At 51.7% G+C, this 18970-nt stretch overlaps 4 protein-coding genes across 4 annotated transcripts; 1 reads left to right on the forward strand and 3 right to left on the reverse strand.

The window, feature by feature from the left end:
- Nucleotides 1-508: 508 nt before the first annotated feature.
- FIBRA_06068 (uncharacterized protein) lies at nt 509-5276 on the reverse strand (the record flags this gene model as incomplete). Its single annotated transcript, XM_012327810.1, has 6 exons — nt 509-1468; nt 1521-1604; nt 1688-3008; nt 3059-4284; nt 4335-4984; nt 5033-5276. The coding sequence occupies 6 exons, from the start codon at nt 5274-5276 to the stop codon at nt 509-511; spliced, it is 4485 nt and encodes a 1494-aa protein (XP_012183200.1).
- Nucleotides 5277-8749: 3473 nt separating this feature from the next.
- FIBRA_06069 (uncharacterized protein) lies at nt 8750-9756 on the reverse strand (the record flags this gene model as incomplete). Its single annotated transcript, XM_012327811.1, has 4 exons — nt 8750-9427; nt 9478-9587; nt 9642-9657; nt 9715-9756. 4 exons carry the CDS (start codon nt 9754-9756, stop codon nt 8750-8752), a joined length of 846 nt encoding a protein of 281 aa, XP_012183201.1.
- Nucleotides 9757-11251: 1495 nt separating this feature from the next.
- FIBRA_06070 (uncharacterized protein) lies at nt 11252-13248 on the reverse strand (the record flags this gene model as incomplete). Its single annotated transcript, XM_012327812.1, has 9 exons — nt 11252-11318; nt 11375-11460; nt 11514-11613; nt 11697-11811; nt 11985-12158; nt 12219-12301; nt 12355-12601; nt 12716-12815; nt 12892-13248. The coding sequence occupies 9 exons, from the start codon at nt 13246-13248 to the stop codon at nt 11252-11254; spliced, it is 1329 nt and encodes a 442-aa protein (XP_012183202.1).
- Nucleotides 13249-16473: 3225 nt separating this feature from the next.
- On the forward strand, nt 16474-18761 carry FIBRA_06071 (uncharacterized protein; the record flags this gene model as incomplete). Its single annotated transcript, XM_012327813.1, has 3 exons — nt 16474-16553; nt 16613-16985; nt 17652-18761. The coding sequence occupies 3 exons, from the start codon at nt 16474-16476 to the stop codon at nt 18759-18761; spliced, it is 1563 nt and encodes a 520-aa protein (XP_012183203.1).
- Between the last annotated feature and the right edge of the window lie 209 nt (nt 18762-18970).

Consider the following 18970-nt stretch of genomic DNA (forward strand, 5'->3'; position numbering starts at 1 on the left):
GCTGACTGGGATGTTAGTGGCCGTAGGATGAGGTTTATGCGTGTGCTACTACATGGTTTACCAGGTATATACTGTGACGTTCCCAGCGAGTTTGGTTCGTCGACGTCGTAGGAAATTAAATACTTTCGTCCCAAGTTGTCCAGGATGAACAATACCGCGTATGGAGAGTTCGAATTTTGTCAACTTGACGACAGCCCTTAGCATACTTACAAATCGATCAGTGCCTTACTATGTTCACGTACCCGGACGTGTCGAAGGCCGTTAACGCTGCTCTATCATGCTACATATCCTCGTCGGTGTAAGCTTACTTCACTTGCCAGATGAAACAGAAACCAGGGACCAGTAAATTATCGTGCAATGCTGTGCTACTGTGTGGCGTATGTAAATGTTACACGATCATGCAGTACAGTCAATGCTATGCGAGAATAATAACAAGAATATGCAGGAGAGACGAAAATGACCAGCGATGAAGAAAACATGAAAGCAATGGAAGCCGCAGGAGAACTGTCTATGATAACAACGCGAGTAATTTATCACTGTCCATCGACTTGCTCGCAAGTCGTGACCGTCGGTCCTCGTCTTGGTCAAGACGGGCACCCTTCATCATCATAGCCATGAGGTTGAATGCCTTCGGCGCATCTATAGCAACATCGTCGAGGATTTCGGCCACAGGCGCGAAACCATCTTCGAAGGACTGCGGTGAGCACAGGTTCTTTGACATTGCGCGCGAGAAGAAATCCGCAACGAGCTGAGCATCCGACTCTTTGGATTCGATGGCTGAAGAAACCAACTTGTCCACGAGCCGCCATCGGTGTTCGGAAGGAAGCTTGCTGAAGTACACTTCAGCCTCGGTCAAGTCACGGATGCTGAAGAATTCCTTCGAATCTTCCTTGACCCTCGTCAGGGCCTCATCTTCTGTCATCGACGGCGCAGCAGGATCACCACCCTCATCATCCGATTGTCCAGCTTCCGAAGCAGGTGTCGAATCCGCCTTGATCTCATCCGCCTTCGGTACCGATCGAGGAAGGAGTTGCAGCTTCCTTCGCTGCTGGGGAGCCTCCGGCATACCGCTGGCACCGAAGTCCACGCTCGCCTTCCGGCTTGGTGGTCGGCTAGATTTCGACGACGCGACCTCCGTAGCAAGCTCGGGGTTCTCCATGAGCTTTGAGAACATATTCGACGAGCCGCCGCGCGATATGGTGCTTTCGCGACTCTTGGTCTTCTCCTTGCCCTGGAAAACGCTCGCGGGACCTAATGTCATGGATGTTGGTTTACTGATCTTTCCGAAGTTGGACAAGTCTCCAGCCTTGGGAGGTGGCCTTGGTACAGAACCACCTGCGACAGCCCACCCATCTGGTCCAATCTGAGTGTGATCGCCTCGATCTCCACCACGTCTTGAACCACCACGAGACATGCTGAGATTCCGTTGGTATGCGTCCTTCTCATGCGCGGCTTTCTCCTTCGCAGCCTGTTGATGCGTCAGTACACGTCCTCCAGTAACAGCTTGGAAAATTACGCACAGCTTCATGCACAGCGGCGATCGTAGTGGGTGCAGCCACTTGATTACGAGGTATCCATTTACGCTCGCGCAACTCAATGACATCCTATATTGGAATGGACAGTCAGCGAGAAGGATGGCATAAATTAAGAAACCTGCCTGCAACATAAACTGCATACGTGAGTTGACGTTCAAGCTCTTGGTAAGCTCCTTCATGCGCGAGAAATACACATCCATGTGCGCGCGGGCCTTCTGCGTGTCGAGTATCTGGCCAACAGTGGTCAAGAGCTTGCACAAGCTTTCGATTTCCTCCTCCTCGGGATTCTCCACATTGCCGAGTAATTTCTTGACACACTCGTGCATGATCCGCTCCGTGAGCATCTGCAATTTGAAGAGTTCACCAATGAACTTGATGAGACCAAGACCTTGTCGCTTTGCCTTCTGCGCAGCGTAATACTCCTCCGAGTACAAGATGTTCTCATCAGCGTCTTTCTCAGCAGCAGCCTTTGCGGCTTGGTCCTCGGAAGCTCTCGTCGCAGCTGCGGCGGCTGTCGCCTCCTTCGCAACCCACCCTCGCTCGAAGTCTTCTTGACACCGATTGAGCAGGTACTTCCGGAAGAGCTGGCCACCCGCAATAGGTTTGCCTTCTGTGTTCTTGATGCCGTCATCCTGGACCTTCGGGCTGATTTGCTCCATCATCTTTCGACATAGACGCGCATACATCTCAGACCATGTAGCCTCATCGGTCGCCTTCTCGAACACCAGTCGAATAACCTGTATAAGGGTACGCCCGTCTTTCTCCTTCTCCGACCGGTTCGCCCATGCGATAATTTGATCTGAGATAGAGTCGAAACGCTCCATGGTGAGCTTGTTGAGCAAACCCTTGACCTTTCGGTCGACAATCTCTGGAGAATCGGTGTCAGCCTGCTGGGGCCTCTTTCCAAGACTTGTTGGTTGCCATCGATTAGCAGATATCTCCAAGGGCGCAACGGGCTCAAAGGGTGCCATTCCGGCCTGCGATGCTGCTGATGTGTCGAATGATGATCCCGATGGGCCTGCGTACGCCTTGTTTGCGTCTGCACGATCCACACCGCGCTTGCTGCGAGTACGCTTGTTGGCCATCGGACCACCTTGGCTTGAGGTGCGAGTAAGAGGTTGAGCACGATTGAAGGGTATGCCCGCAGTACCACCTGACATCGACGTCGAACGGGACGAGCTGGAGATGGCAAACCGTTCTTCGCTTGACATCTTCGTTGTGGGGGTGGCGAACTGGCCCATTTGGAAGGGGTTAGAACCAGGCTTGTTGAATCCAGATATTCCAAGCCCAACACCCGAACGACTTGTTGAGGCCGGAGGTGGCATAGCTGCCGAGGCGCGGCGACCAGAGCCCCCACGACTCATCGGGAAAGGTTGATCAACGGGCTCGAGGCCAATGGCATCCAAGGGAGGTAACGATTCAGGCTTCTCCTTGCAAATAGCCATGAATTGCATCAGGAAATCTCGGTCATATCTGAATGAGAAGTCAGTCCATGGACCTGAAACATACAAAAATAAATATACCTGAACTTGCCATGTCGAGCATTTACATTCAACTCGACCTTCGGGCTTCTAATGCCCTCGGGATACGAGACGCTATTGATATCCTCGATGACACGAGCAGTCGCAAGGGCTGAAGGTAAGGGCTGAGGCACAGGTTGGCTCTTGGCGGAGGAAAGGTCAAGTGGGCCTGGGTGTCGTCGACGCTGCAGATCCGGGACAGACACGGCAGTATCAATCCGTAAGGAATTCTTCTCAACCGACTTCTCCTTCGAGTCATCTGTAACTTCAGGAGTCTCTGGAAGTGCAGGTTGGATTTCGTCGGGCTCCTCGACCTCACCCTCCTCTGCCTCAGCCTGCTGCGGCTCAGACTCTTCAAGCTCTTCCAGCGCCGCCTTCGCTTTCTCAGCCTTCTCAGCTTCCTCCCGAGCAATGCGCTCCTCTTCCTCCTTGCGTGCACGTTCTTCTTCCTCTTTCTGTATCCGCTCCTCTTCTTCCTTCTTTAACCGCGCCTCCTCCTCTACTTTCTGTTTCCGCACACGCTCTTCCTCCTCTATCCTCTGCTTGCGCGCACGCTCCTCATCCTCCTTCTCTTTGCGCACACGCTCCTCCTCTGCAGCTTTCTTCCTCTCCTCTTCCTCGCGCACCTTCTTCTTCCTCTCTTCCTCCTCGCGTTTCACTCTCTCCTCGGCATCCTTCTTCTGACGCTCCTTCTCTTTCTCTTCAGCGAGTCGCCTCTCCTTCGCCTCTGGCGTCTCCATTCGGACCATCGACTTCCGCGCTGGCGAGCTGGGTACTGTAGGCGAAGGCGTCACGCCCTGCTTCTTGTAGCTTTCTAGGTTGACTTCCATCCCATTTGTAGTCGTAATCTTGACTGGATGCGTCTTCCGAGGGACGAACGCGCTTGCGCCCGAGTTCAAGCGGTTCATACCGGGTGCCGATGTGCTGGACGAGGGAGTAGGAGGAGGTGAAGAAACACTGCTCAGGCTGGCATTATGTGAATGAGGAGAAGGTGTCGTATGTGGGGGATGGGCGGTGTTGGGCATAGCGGGTGCCAGAGTCGGCGTTCCAGGTGTATGGAGAGGAGGGGGAACATTACGAGGGGACATGGGCATTCCGCCATGCTGAGGACCAGGTGGACCAGGTGCCTGTTGGTGTGGTGGTGGGACCATGTGCTGCGGAACATGCCAACCAGGAGAATACGGTATATAAGCCTCGGGAGGAGGCATGCCAGGATATTGCGGGGGATACTGCAACCTATATTAGTGAGTCGTGTCATCAGAGAATCTAATCAACGTACGTAGTACCCAGGCCATCCTGGCACTGGCACCTGAGGAGGCATCCCCGTGGGTTGTCCAAGATGAGGAGGTCCCATTCGTGGACTCGACATCCCGGCGGGAATCGCTCCTGGCCCAGCACCCGGCCCTCCCGGTGCTCCACCTGGCCGACCATTCACGCCATTAACCTGCCCATTGGGCATCTGTCGTGGAAATACCGGTGAGCGTGGCGGCGGCGCTCCAGACGTCGGCTGTGAACCATTTTGTGGTGGTCGCGGGCCACCTGAAGGGACAAAGGGATATGAATGCGCGCCCAACTGAGACGGCTGCGAGTGTGAGATCTGTGGTGATGACTGTGGCAAGGATGATGTTCTACTGGACGGCGAAGCAGACGACTGTGAGGCCGCACTAGTGGGCACAGGTGCACTACTTGGCACCTGAAAGAGCTTTTTGATGTCGAATTTTGATGGTGTAGAAGGAGTCACAGGAGGCTGTGACAATGGCGGGCCCGATGCCGCGCTAGTGGGTTTGCCATTGGCGGAAGCCGAGGTGGGTGTCGCTGGGACGGACCCAAATGTCTTCACGCCTTCGGACTTGATGATTGGAACAGCAGCGGGGGAGGAGGAGATAGGAGCGGTAATATCGTCTATCGATCCGAACGTCACCGACGACGCTGTAGGCGGGTGAGCGAGGATTCGTTGATAACAAAGAAACCGTATACCTGACTTCACAGCACTCGTGGGACTGCGTGCACCTGCAACACCATCTTTGAAAGAAACGCCTTGACCTAACGCACTGGGTCGTCTGGAGTGAGTCGGTTGCGGGGCGCCCTGATTTGGTGCGGGTGACTGGGAACGTGGTGAGGGTGCTGAAGAGTTGCTCTGCGGCGGTCCCTTTGCCCACGCTGACTTGGATGGTAGCTGGGTCGGTATCTTTGATGCAGAAGCCGTGGAGGATTTGCTCATTCTGCCATGCGATGAGCGGAGAGAAATGTAGTGAGGCAGTAAAACACGCACGAATTGTCGCGATTATGCGGAGATTTGATTGATATCTTTTTCGTTTTTCTTCGCGTGAAGGTCGGTCGTAAAAGATGACCTGCCTGCAGGCGAACGAATGGTCGCGAGTAGGATCGAAAAGTGCAAAGGAAATCGGACGCTGGTCGTGCAGCAATCCGGGGTGTCTGTCCTGGTGGAAGACTGAGGGCAACAGCTGGAGGGACACCGAGCCAAAAATCACCAAAGCGTCACGTGGGACCCCGGCCACCCCAGCCCCGCATGCGGGTCCGCCCTATTATGACATGTACATTACATCCCCCAGGCTCATCTCTCTCAGCAATGTCGGTCTATTGGTGGCCCATTCGTATGTATTTACAACGTATTCTCGCAGTTTGATTGGAATAATGCTGCAGCGCCCACGACTCGCTTGGTGGGAACTTGGGATACAGAGTGGCTGATGCGGAATATACAGAATATACCTCGAGGTATCGCACGGATAAGCTTGTGGACGCATATTAGGTACACACCCATGCATGTTCAACGTGGAAGTCGTTCCCCTCGGATTAGCGGATATCCAACGGAGATTAGAAGGCGACGTTGATGTCCGAGTCGTCTAACGGCAAGCCGGGTACACCCGACGACGAATGGTATTGAGTACTGTCCCATCCACTACTGAACGATGTATTATGATCAAACATAGTATGGGTCTTTCATTGACTGTCCCCCCTCTAGGTTCTTAAGAAATACCTTCAAAATAGTTCGATACTTGTTCCACGAAGATTCCATCGTGCCATTCCAGGGGATGCCGAAATCATGGTGGAAGTTTACTAGCAACATTCGTCTACGATTTATGTTATAACGGAACTACGTAATAGGATAGACTAGTTTATGAGTGTTCAGGCTATACGCGCGTCCTTTGTCACTTACTATGCCATCGTCTTATTGTATATCGGCGGCGAACTGTTGAGCCTATACATGGTGGATTAAAGCTAAAACACTGACTTAAACTTATTTCGTCCTACTCATAGATCACTACCGATGGTCACTGAACATTCAGGGCCTCACGATATCCTATCATACTTAAAATGGAAGTAAATGATGATAGAACCTGTGCAAAAGGTGTTACTATGCGATATCGAAATTTTCTCAACCAATACGCCAATACGTATGATACAGAAAAATTGCGAGCTCGTGTCTGCATATCTTTAATTCGTTCATGAAGCGTTTGCGCAGAGTTTAATCTGAGATTCCAAGCCCGCCGATCGCTCTATGACGTCAAGCGCTCGGTAGATTGGCCGCATTTTACGCTGCAGCAAGCAAGATTCCACTCGACGTACGCTGAGTCTGGATGCCTTTGAGGAATACTCATCAGGTCCTTACTCAAGTAATTTTTACAGCTGAGATATTGATATTGTCACTTCCCAAACATAGAAAAAGACACTCACTATTGAAACAACGATGAGAAATGGGTAGAGTTTCTCTTTTTTGTAAGACCAGCTCAGTGGTTTCTATCAATAAATGTCTCTGGTATTTGAATTCGCAGAGGTAGTTGACTCCGCGGATGCAGTCGAGGCAGACGTATCCAATCACAAACTTATCTAAGGCATTAGTTCTCAGTTTAGGGCATCGAGAGCAAACAAGAGACACGCTCTCTTACATCGTGCGCAGTGCGCACAGCAAAATATTAAAACTCTGATACTTGTGATAAAACTAGTAGACTGTGATCCTTTGTTTTGATAAATAATATGCATAGCTACTGTGGAGGAATGGTCACCGATAAGCAAAACGATTCAACATGCCAGGACAGCACCGGATTATTTCCGCACGCGAGCATCCATATACGCAGTTATGTCGGTGGAGCTGGCAGTGGGGAAGGGAAATATGAGGCGGACGAAAGAGTACAAACGTCCGTTGTACGTGCCAGAACTAGATGCAAACCGAGCGCACATAGTCAACACATGATGAGTTACGCTGAGCTCCTAGGCCGATCACTACATCAGTGTCACATCCCTTATAGTATACAAACATAAAACTCACCTTCAATGGCTGCGTACGTTGCTGCTAAGTAAAAGCTGAAGCGACGATAGTGGAGCATACCATCGAATCTCGATTAATCCTCGCCAGAGATGTCAAATGTGATCGCGAAAACACTTACATAGTAGCGGTGCACAGTGAATTTAAGTCTTTCCGGAGGTAGGAGGACGACTTGATTAATACTGCCAGACAGCGTCGAGACATCAACAGGTCAAAGATTGCCCGTCAAGCAGATAATCCTCGAGCGAGTGCGAAGATGAGGGTTGGGATCTTCAACTCATTGTCTACCTGCGTGACCACGGTCTTGCACAAGGTGGCAGTCACACTCCACCACAACAGTGCAGCATGATCATAACAAGAGAACCATACAGCTCTAGATCATCTAGCCTAGAGCATCCATTCAATCCTCAGAAAGTAACGGTTCTCGGATCAAAACCCGGAGGTATTGACTAGGTATTAGTGCTTGCCATCCGAGCGCTTGAGCGGGCATTCGTCGGAGGAGTAATACAGAAGACACAGCGAACGGCGCACGATATGCAGGCATGGTGCAAAGAACGAGATGGAAGGTTTGATCTGTGGTCGATTAGGGCACCAGCAGGTTAGGACAACCACAGTGTTGATGATTATATGAATCCAACTCATTATCGGATGCCCACGCTAGCCTTCTCTGGACCCTGACAATGTGCACTGACGCCTGCCAAAAAGTCTAAGGCCTGGGCTGCATGGACAAAAGGTCAACCACACAGAAGTTCTGGACCCCGTACGATTTGTCACCTGTAGACTAAATGGTACGTTAGCATGCTTGGCAGACATGTATGAGTAGGTAGATATGGAATCAGAGAGAAGATAACATCTTCACTTCCAAAGGAAGACGTGGTCATTCGAGAGCGTGGCGCTCCCGAGGGATAACACCGCCTCTCGTCGATTATGCAAAGCGATACTTCGAACTTTCATCACTATCTAGAGACGTCAAAGTCTTACATATATTGAATGTAGACTCACTAATTAGAGATCATCGTTTCGATGGGGCATCTTGCACGGCCTTGATTGACAATGTTAGAGGCAAATTGTGACCATATTGGATGGTGGCGCTCAACCGAATACAATGTAAAGCCCCTGGCACAGAACAGCATGTGGTGGGAACCGGTCAGCTTCAAGACCGACATTCGTGTTTCTAATTATTGATCTAAACGAGACCAAATCCTGCACTGTAATCCTGATTTGAACTTTGCCTCCGTGTGTCATAGGCAAATACGTGGATACAGGGTTTCAATCCATATCAGTCATCCCAATTGTCACAGAGCTGCATGATAAACAGGGTATCAAGATCATGTGTATGCGAGCAGTCCACTGCCATTCGTCGTCAAAAGTCATCCAGATCGTATAGTCATGAACGCCGAGAAACCTCGTTACCAAACGGCGGCAGCACCCGTCAAAAAGCATGCTCCCAAGCACGCTATCGAAAAGATGCTAACAGCAAGCGGAGTGGCCACCCACGCATAAGTAATGATGCCTATAACCCCAAGGATAAAGCCTATCACAGACATCCATACTGCAAGCGTGTGACAGCGCGCCAATAGTTCAATAGGAGGATTCATGATGGCGTCCGGGAGTTGTGAAGCAGCGGGCTTGACAGAGCCCTTAGAAGGAAGGCTCAGGAAATACAGCGGATGGACGCGTTTGACTGTGACGCGGGATATCACGGCGTTAGAGGCATCCAATAGCGGGTCTTCAGAGGACGATGGAGCATCCGGAACCGAGGACGTGGAAGGTCGCTTGCCATGCCCAGTAACAATCGCGTGGGGGACTTCAGGATCGCGGGTGCCGGTGAAGAAAGTCCGTACACCAGGAACTTTGCCACCCGCTATAACCTCTTCGTAGTCTGCATCGAGGAGCTGTAATCTGACGAGGACGAAGGAGGCAACAAACGCGAGAATGGCAGAGCAGACGTGGAATATGAGGGCACCAGCGAAACTGGCTGTTGTGAGCTTGTCCGTTGCGCTCCAGGGACTCGCAGGATCTCCTAGATGGGTGGCAGTACTCGCAAGCGAGAATAGCAGCGAGTCGATAGATGCAAAGAATGTGGCCTACGGAAGATTCGTCAGACAAAGCTCATCTCAAGGACCTCACTACTTACGATACCGCTGACGAGGGATAGCCGGTTTAGCCAGATGGAGACAACTTGAAGAATGGCTTGCCTCAACGCGCTGTCACTGGTGCCGCTCTGACCGGTTGCAGCCGCCGCAACTAGCAAACTACTCAGTCTTAAAGCGCTGAAGCGAATTTACAATCCAAACTTACGTTGTTGCTTCATATCCTGGGGGTTGTGGAGTTAGGGGCGCGATAAGAAGTGGACCGCGCTTCCGTAGCTGACCGCAGGATCCCTTTTATATGCCCCAACAGGAATGGAGAGCATATCAACAGCAGAATCCCAGGCTCCCGGATGCGATTAGCGAGGAAGTTTCAACATATCCAGATTGATTCACAATGCCATCGTCGACGTGAGAAACGCCTGCCACAATGCAGCTCGGTACTCTGTAAGAGAATCAGTCAAGTAAGTGTGAAATTGGCGCAGCAGAAGGGGGTGAGACGAGGGTAAAAGGCAACCCATCTTCGAGAACTTGAAAGGTCACACGGGAGCATATTGCGCGCCTAGACTGGGCTCGGCGCGGTTCATGGTGCCACAACCAGTTCGCTTTGGTTCGGTTAGAAATACCTTGCACTTGTGAAATTAAACTCATAATACAAAATGTACATAACCAGAGTTACATTAGATCTATACCGAGCACTAACTAGTAACTACTACTTGCTGCTCCAATAAACTCATCCAGTCCGCGGGTATGCGAACGGGTTAGCAGAATGAATTATGATCGGTCTCAAATCGGTGAAGGAATCAACATGAAACCGCCCATATCCAGAAGATCTACTAAATAGTACTTCAAGTGAACGAGTTCGCGGTTTCTGACTCTCACCACGCCACTAGCTTACCAGGTCCATACGTCTCTTGATCCCATATGGGGATGTCTGGCTTGGTGCCGGTCACAATATGCGGCTGCACCACCGCGCCGCTCCTCGAGCAATTGCCAACCAAACACTGCTCCGCTGGCCAATGATTCCTGAATAATTGACACAATATTTGCCACAAAGCCTTCGTTGAATGCTGCGGAAGTGCAGTCCCAGGATCTCCAGCGGAGATTTTCTTGAATTCATCGGCAAGAGCCTGAAGGAAGCCAGGTGCGACTCCGTTCTGCACGATATCGAGTACCGAGCGGCACAACTCAGAGACAACCTGCAACCCTAGCTCATATTAGCACGGAAGCGTCTTTGATGTGAATAAATGACCGATGTTTTGTAGTATATGTTGACGCATCTGTTAGTATTATACTTACCGGCATAGTGTGTGAAGAGGCAAGTTTCTCGCGCCTTTGCAATTGCTGACCGAAGATCAAAGGCGCGGTTGTAGAGGCCGCTTAGCTGGAAGAGATATACACAAGTACAAAAGTAAATAGCATGGGTATACTCGCGGTGTTCTCTACTTGTATAACAAGACTATGATATGAATGACCTTTAAGATGCTCGGCGGCAGTCGAGACAGTGAGAGGAGAAGATGCGAATCGTGGCCTGGGTATGCATACGATCATGCTCACCCCACAGCTCACAAATATCAACAGAGAGGGCTTCAAAACAAAACCATTTTCATGCACTCATTCCATGAGACTATCGTCAGGGTTTCGAACACACACGAGAAACTGCAGCTATTTCGGCCGGTGGTAAACATGATCTCAGGCCTTTCACTGACATACCCACAACATAATTTGAGCCCGAGAACTCAGCTGCAGGACTTAGAGTTGGGTTTCACTTTGATGGGAACTAGACATGTACCCGTAAGTGGGTCCCTACATTGTCAAATCTTAATTGTGATTATCAACCTCTCTTATATGCTCGCGGAATTTGGCCACATCAGCCACGTCCTTAGCCCTAGCATTCATGTTTCAGCAACAGTATACGTAGATTGCATGAGATTGACCACGCACTCCACTAGTCCTTTCGCTACTTGCTGTTCAGTGAGCTCTCGTAAATACGGCAGGAGTCGCCCGCAGTATTTCTCAGATTTCTTGTACTATCGGCAAATGCTTCAACAAGTGGCAAAATGTCTGCACAACAACTACTCACCTCCATCAGTTCATCGTTGGCGTCGGTATGAATTTTAGCCATTAGGGCGGGCACAAGGGGACTGTCAGCCAGGTCGCCAATCTTCTTGAGCACTGGATGTCTATTGAAAGATAAAGTCAGACCACGCGCACATATTTGAAGATGGAGCCGCATCCATTGGTGTCAAGTAACGAAAGAACATACACGCCGAAAACAACACCTTTGCTCCTCGGAAGCTTGCGAAAAGTCTGGTGATCGATCCGGAGGAAAAGATCCTTTGGATGCATGTCTTCTGGCATGGTGTTGGATATGATGTTGTCTGCACGACACGTACGTCAAATTAGTCAACGAAATCCGGGAAAGGAGAATAAGCCGTATAGATAGTGACACTGATGTGTCAATATGATCAGTGCTAGAGTGCCCACACATGTCAGAAAAGGATCACAGGGCACCCAAGCGCATTGACGCAACACCATTTAAAGGACCACTCACGCCAAAATAACTCCCGATCGTCAACAATCATCCAGCTCGATCTTTCAAACGGACGATCGGGGGAAAAACGTGCCATCGTGCGTTCAATGCTCATCATCATTTTTTTGATATTGGGCACCGGGGCATGTATCTCGTGGAGGGGCTGATTAATTTTCTCTGAGAGGAGATATGAACCTACGACACATGTGATAAGTAAGAGAGGTATCATGCCATACAACTGTGAGAGAGTAGTACCTGGAAAGACGATCAACCCACCGACAAGATAACTCTTCCCATCGTCTCGCTCGCGCGCCATCAGAAAATCGTCTTGCACTAGCCTTACGAAGCATCGGCACATCGACAAATCCAGACCACGACTGCATTGACTCACCTGGAGACGACGAGGAGCGCGTCTGTTCCCTTGAGCTCCTGGACGTTCTCAAAGCGCTCACCGGTTACCTTGTTAACAATCCCGACTGATTTGCCGTACCCGGATGGCTTCATCGGGGTCTTGGCGGGATCTACGGGGATGGATTGAAACAGAGTAGGAAATCGTTTCGGAAGGTAGTCTGCGAGGGTCTCGAGAAGTTCCGTACAAGCGTCGTCGTTCTCAGGCAATGAGTCAATGACAACCTTGCCTGAAGGCGGATTCAGCGGTCGATACAAGTGCAATAACAAAATTACGCATATATGCAGATACAAAGAGTACGATGGCGTTACCCCCAAAAGTCTGGAGATTTACGATCACTCACCCTGCTCTCGAATAACACGAGCTTTCTCGTCGAGATACCACACATACTCATTGTCAATCTCAATCCAGTCATTTATGTGCATAGGCTGGTGGGACATGGTCTGATAATTATCACATCAGCATTTGCTACAGCATTATGGACGAAAGGGCCGCGAGTGGAACGGAAGAAAATCGCACCTGGAAGTAAGGATATCGCAATGTTTTGTTCACATACACATAGTCCCGGACACTCGCACTCTTTAAATCGAAACCGACCAAAGGATCAGGATCTGGCAGATATCCCGGACCCGTTGCCTCCCAAGCACCTCCCTCCAGCTTGCCCGATCCATACCGTAAGGGCTTGGGCTCGTTGTCCGATAAGTCGCGTACAACGCTCACTGCTGCCAGATTGTTCGTCCCTATAGATGGCGCGAATGCACGATTTCGGCGCAAGTGGAGAGACACGGCCACCATCAGACCGACGATCATGAATGCGAGAATGTCGTCATATCCAAACGTTATCACGAGTTGTCCAAGACCGACGGTGAAGGTCATATCGACGAGGGCTGGTGTTCACAGCGGAGAGCCGGTATATGAGCTATTTTAAAAGAATCGGCGTACGTACATGATACACTCGTGATCAGACTTCGATCACCCTTGTGAGTTACAGATAAGAAAGGTGTGTTCTCGCGCTGTCAATATTGAAGATATGACATAATCAGCAAGCCCCTCGACTAGTGTTTGGCATAACTCCTTGATCATGAAGTGGATGGTAGCACGCCTCGTGTCTAATTTCAAGTAGAGTTGAAGTCCAGGATGATTGAGTTAGTACTTGTACAAACAATCTAAAACCGCAAATCTGATTCCGACCAAACCTCATCGTCAACCAGACAAAGTTCAAATTGATCAGAGTAAACTAAAGGAAACCGTGTCGGCATTGGCAGCAATGAATTGACGAGATCAGCAAAATTCGATCCTTCATCCTGGTGTCACGGTCAGGCCAAATATGCACATGGCCACTGGAAACGCAGCGAGCAAAATGAATACTCACCATCAGACCAATCCAATCCTACCCACACTATTCATGCAGAACTTTGATCTCGTTGTCTTCTGCCCTGTTTCTGTCAGGGAAAACTTCAATAGATCTGTGCACATCCCGGTCAAATCCCGAAATACCTAATCAGAATAATATCAATGGGGCGTCATCGAGGATAGACCGATCGTCCATGCTTTCTCGCGTCAAAGGCGCGCTATATTACTCGGGTTCTTGGGTATCTGTGGAGGGATTTAAATTTCAGTATAAGGCCGAGCAGGTGAGCGCCAACATGGAGTGCGCTATTTTCCGTCTTAGGGCATTACAGCGCATAGCACTACATTCTCACGAGTGTCTTCACGTCTGAGCACGGTGTCCGATTCAATTCCGGTTGTCTAGCAATTCTGTACGACTTTTAAAAGTGCCTCAATGACTTCTCTAACGGGGTGCTGCACCTGTACTATCATATCGACGATTCCTAGAGACAGAAATATTTTTCCAATGGATTTTGCTATTCTCGATCTGTCCCTCATCGTAACTACCAACAACTCACACTCACAGGATTCTCAGCTCAGAAGCAGGATGCGCATCGTAGACGGGGATTGCAGTTGCATTGCTGCTAGTAAATTTCAAAGCCTCTGCGATGCCGCTCACTTAGTGCGACCCACTCCAGGTCATGACATGTATCTAAACGCAAAGTAAGTCATTCCACCATCGAAGCGGTTGACTCGACATTACCAAGACATCCATTCAATACCACTGAGATAAAGGGTATGCCGATCGTATTAAGACCGGTACTGCACAGATGAGATTTGTGGATCGAGACAGCCATACAAAATCAGTGCATATAATGTATCAACTGAGAGCGATAGCATACTGACGCACTCTTCTAGAATATCAATACCCAGTCACTTGCTTTAGGACCGCCACTCATATCTCAATGCAAACTGTTCTTGCCAATGACTGCACTCGCCCAAAAATCTCCTTGATACTGTGTATGGTGCTGCGATACGTCACGCCTTGGGATTCCAACCTTCAATTATTTCCCTGGTCGGGGTTGATTATCAATTATACGGACCTGGGGCGATAGTACCAACTCAGGATGGCGGAGCAAGAAAAGTGGGGGTAAATAAGAAAGAAAGCTGCACAAGCTCAGTGTCGGATGGAGGCTCACCGTACACTAATGGCATGCCATGCAGTGTCCACGTTTTCGGCACATGTGTGAATTTTTTTGTTGTAGCATATACGGTACGGGCCTCGATTGCCTCGAGAGTCGCAAATGATCTATACAAGCTCAAGGCGGACGTCCCCCGAGCCACCAAATACTTTGGCTTCGTCGGAGTACTTGCTCAATTTGTTGGTCAACAGTTAGTATGCCGATGTTCTGTATGGTGCGAGAATCAGCGATAGGCTATGGTTAATATATGGCGGCTCTTACTCGTCTCTATGAAATGCTCTGGGATACTATGCTTTTGATTCGGGTAAGCGGCTGCCAAGCCTTGGAGGATGTACCTTATCATACTGCCCAGGCACACGCAAGACTGTACATGTGTGCCGGTGCGCGACGCGCGATGCGCATGATCAGCGGGACGAGTTCTGCTCCTGTGCATCTAGCCTATTGTCTACCCGCAAGCGCACGTTCCGTTTTCAGCAGGTCACCATAAATGACAGGATCGTAAACCGATGGCAGCGCGACGGGAGATGGTCACCGGATCCCGAGGGCTAACATGTTCCGGTGATCAAACGACAACCTTGAACGTTGAAAGTTATCATATCGGGTGGTGGAGGGCGCTGCAGATACCAAAGCAGTTGTCTATGGGGCGGACTGGAGGTGGAGGAGCAGACCCTTAGCCAAAACTGGAACGTATGCACATCAAATTGTGCGATACTAAACATCGGAAACAGGTTGACTTCATACCATTCCAAGAAATATGGCAAATGGAGAGCCAATGCGTTTAGCACATGCGAAATTTGGGGGCATACGGTCCTAATCATATTTGACGACCGTTCTACTACACATAAAAGTGTCCAAATCGTAATCGTGACCCTCCGGATGAGTACGCACACCCAGGGCGGCGGACTCTGGGGAAGTTCGCACAGAGTAGGGAATGGACGATGAGACAAGATAAGCCGACCTGAATGCGAAGTCTGCTAGCGTATCCTTACAGTCGATGAACACGGCTCACGTTGTTCGCAAGATGCTGAATCGAGAGACTCGACCCTGCGCCCGTCAAGGCCTCCTCGGCACCACTCGGAACCCACAAACGCCACGGCCGTGTTCATTCGAGTCCCCGGCTACGGAGAGAAAGAGAGAAAGAGAGAAAGAAGGGTCGCAGCGGTGGGATGTGCAGTTGAGACTTGGTGAGACAGAGACGTCGTAGGCGGCGGGGGACGGCGCAAGCGGCGTGGGATGAAGGCGTACGTAAGCAGGACCTGTTTCACAGCGCGGGCAGCCTTTGGCTTGGCACGCCCAATATCCTCAGATGCGCCCGCCGATGGTCTCCTCTCTCCTCTCGTGTGCTCTTCCTCCTCCCACTCTCCGACGACTGTCCAAACGCGTCCTCTCCCCGTCCTCCCCGTCCGTGCCCCCATCATTCGACACCGGCTGCTGTCTCGACCCTCGTCACCGTCGTGCTAGGCATCAGCCAAGACCCTAGGCATTTGTCCTCCAAAAGCCGGCGACCGGCCTTTGCGAGCGTTCCCCCTGTCGAAGTAGCTCCCCTGTAGGTTGTCTTTAGCCCACTGCCATGCTTCGACATCCGGCCCTGCTTCTCGGTCTCCTGAGCATCGCTGTGGCTCAGAACAGCTCGAATACATCCTCGGATGGGTGCGTCGTCGTTTTCTATCCGTCTTGGGTCGCATGTCCTCATTTTCGCCCCGGAGCAGTTTCCCAAATGACCCCATCCTCGATTACCGCCCGGTGCTCGCGCGGTCACTGCCCATCCAGCTACTCTTGAACGGGATCGTGCTCACCCTGACGGCCGTCCTTCTCCTCCAACTGCTGTTTACCGCCCAGTACCACTTCCGGCTTGCGCCTATCAACTTTTCCCTGCAGATCTCCGCAGTGTGCACCCTCCTGGTCAGCTCCATCTCGACCGTCCACGTCGTAATGGAAGCGCTCTCGGAGGAGAGCTCGACGTGGCCGTACATGCTCAATTATGTCGCGGTCGACATCCCTCCAGACGCATCGTCCGGCTGGACGATGGGGCAGCTTGGAGCGTGGCTGCTCATGACGGCGACGACGGGAATGCTTATCCAGGTGCGTGTTCTTGGCGCATGGAAGTTTCGTAATCATGTGTTCTGCCAAGAGCGGGCATTCGCTTCGAGCAACACCGGCCATTTTAGATCCGTTCCAGGATGTTTGCGTCGAGCTTGAGTGGTATAGAATACCTACTCCTATACCGGGTAGCAGGCGTGCCTTCTGCTTGAGGCACATGGAGTCGGAGTACTGATCAGTGCGCCGTGCTCAGACCAGAAATCGTTCGGGCTGGTCGTTGGTGGATGGCGGTCCATCGCCACTGTGGTGGGAGCAGACAGAGTCTTACGTTATATGCGGGCCTGTTGACCAACCAGTTCGCGAATGCGCCCCTGCGACCTCTCAGCTCACGCTTTTCGATGCTGGTCTATCCTCATGAAGTTAGGCTATAGCAAGCCGCATCAGCTGCTCATGGACGTCCGTTGTGATTGCTGATAGTGTGTATGCCCAGCTGGAGTTGCGGCGCGGGTATCTGCACCGCCGTGATATGAAGCCTACCGGTTCGAGGAGTTGACTCAACCTGCGGGGTGATCGTTCGTGCACATGGTGTGCACGGGGTGTGCACGGGCGCGTGAGCCAATGGTTCTGATCTGCATGTGGATGTTTCGCGATGATTTTTCTGCACTCTTATCATGGCTAGCGCGGATTCTAACTCAGGTTTATTCCCAGATCACGCATATCCAATTTTTGACGCTACTGTTCCCGTCAAAGCTGGAGAAGCGGCTCATCATCGTGCTGCTGGGGCCGCTGGCGGTGGTGTCGGCGGTGATGCAGATGCTGCGCGTCGTGAAGGACGCACAGCGAGCGGTGGTGGCGGTGCAGAACGTGTGCAACGCGACGCTGTCGCTGCTGTTCACCGCGGCGCTGTTCGTGTGGGGCTTGCTGGTGAACCGGAAGAACGCCTGGCGGACGGACGGCGGGACGGCGTCGTTTGGAGTGGGTGCGCTGACGCTGGCGCCACTGTCGACGGCGATCTCGCTGCTGTCCGTGCCGCTGAAGGACGAGTTCACGTGGATGAAGCCTCTGATGTGGTCCGTGATCCTCTGGCAGAGCTTCCTCGGCTGGTGGTGGTGGGTCGGGGCGGGGATGGGCGTGGGGGATCTGGAGGAGCTACTGAGTCGGACGGAGAAGCGGCAGAATGGGCGGAAGCGCCGGTCGGCGCGGCGGCGTGGGCAGCGAGAGCGGGCGGAGACGATCTGGAAGGGCGTCACGGACGCGTTTGGGTTCGGGCGGGGGGATGCACACGAGACACAGGACGAGACACGGACCTCGAGCTCGGCGGCATCGGCATCAGCGTTGACATCGACGCGGGGAGTGTGGCGGCGGCCGTATGCGTGGTTCGCGTTCCTGCGAAGGGAGCACCTCGCGGCGACACGAGAGCAGGCGGTGGAGTGGGTGGAGCGGGTGAACGAGGTGTATGGGCGGGAGGAAGGCCAAGGGCGCGGCTCGCGTGGGTGGGGCCTCGGGCAATATGCGATCCGGCGGGTGGAGGAGGCGGCGGATAACGAGACGGTCGTCGGGGACGAGGATGTGGACGTTGTCGACGACGACGAGGGTGTGGATCAGGTTGAGCGGGGCGAGGATGGACGTAGGAAGGGCGGAGATGCGGAGATGGACGGGGACGAGGGCAAACGTAGGATGCGGAGACGGAATCGGCGGCGAGACGACGACAATGCTGGCGAGGCACCTGCCGCACAACCTCCAGAAGCATCCCCTTCGTCGATGTGGTGGTGGGGGCCGTTACGGAGATGGAGGTTACACGACGTAACTGAGTATTAAGGGAGATGCTAGAACGAGTGCGTCTGGATGCTGTCGCCCCCAGTTGATACATTATATCCGCTGATTTTGTATGCCTATGTTACGATACACCAATCTTGTCTCAGTCTGTACAGTACCGATTATCACGCAGTCGTCATACCCTTTGTCCCGTACCTATGTAATGGCATCGGATGGATGTCTTGTTAATCTATTGGCTTCTATGGTGGAGT

The sequence above is a fragment of the Fibroporia radiculosa genome (genome assembly GCF_000313525.1).
Source record: "Fibroporia radiculosa TFFH 294 genomic supercontigs, scaffold6005, whole genome shotgun sequence".
Classification (NCBI taxonomy): Eukaryota; Fungi; Basidiomycota; class Agaricomycetes; order Polyporales; family Fibroporiaceae; genus Fibroporia; species Fibroporia radiculosa.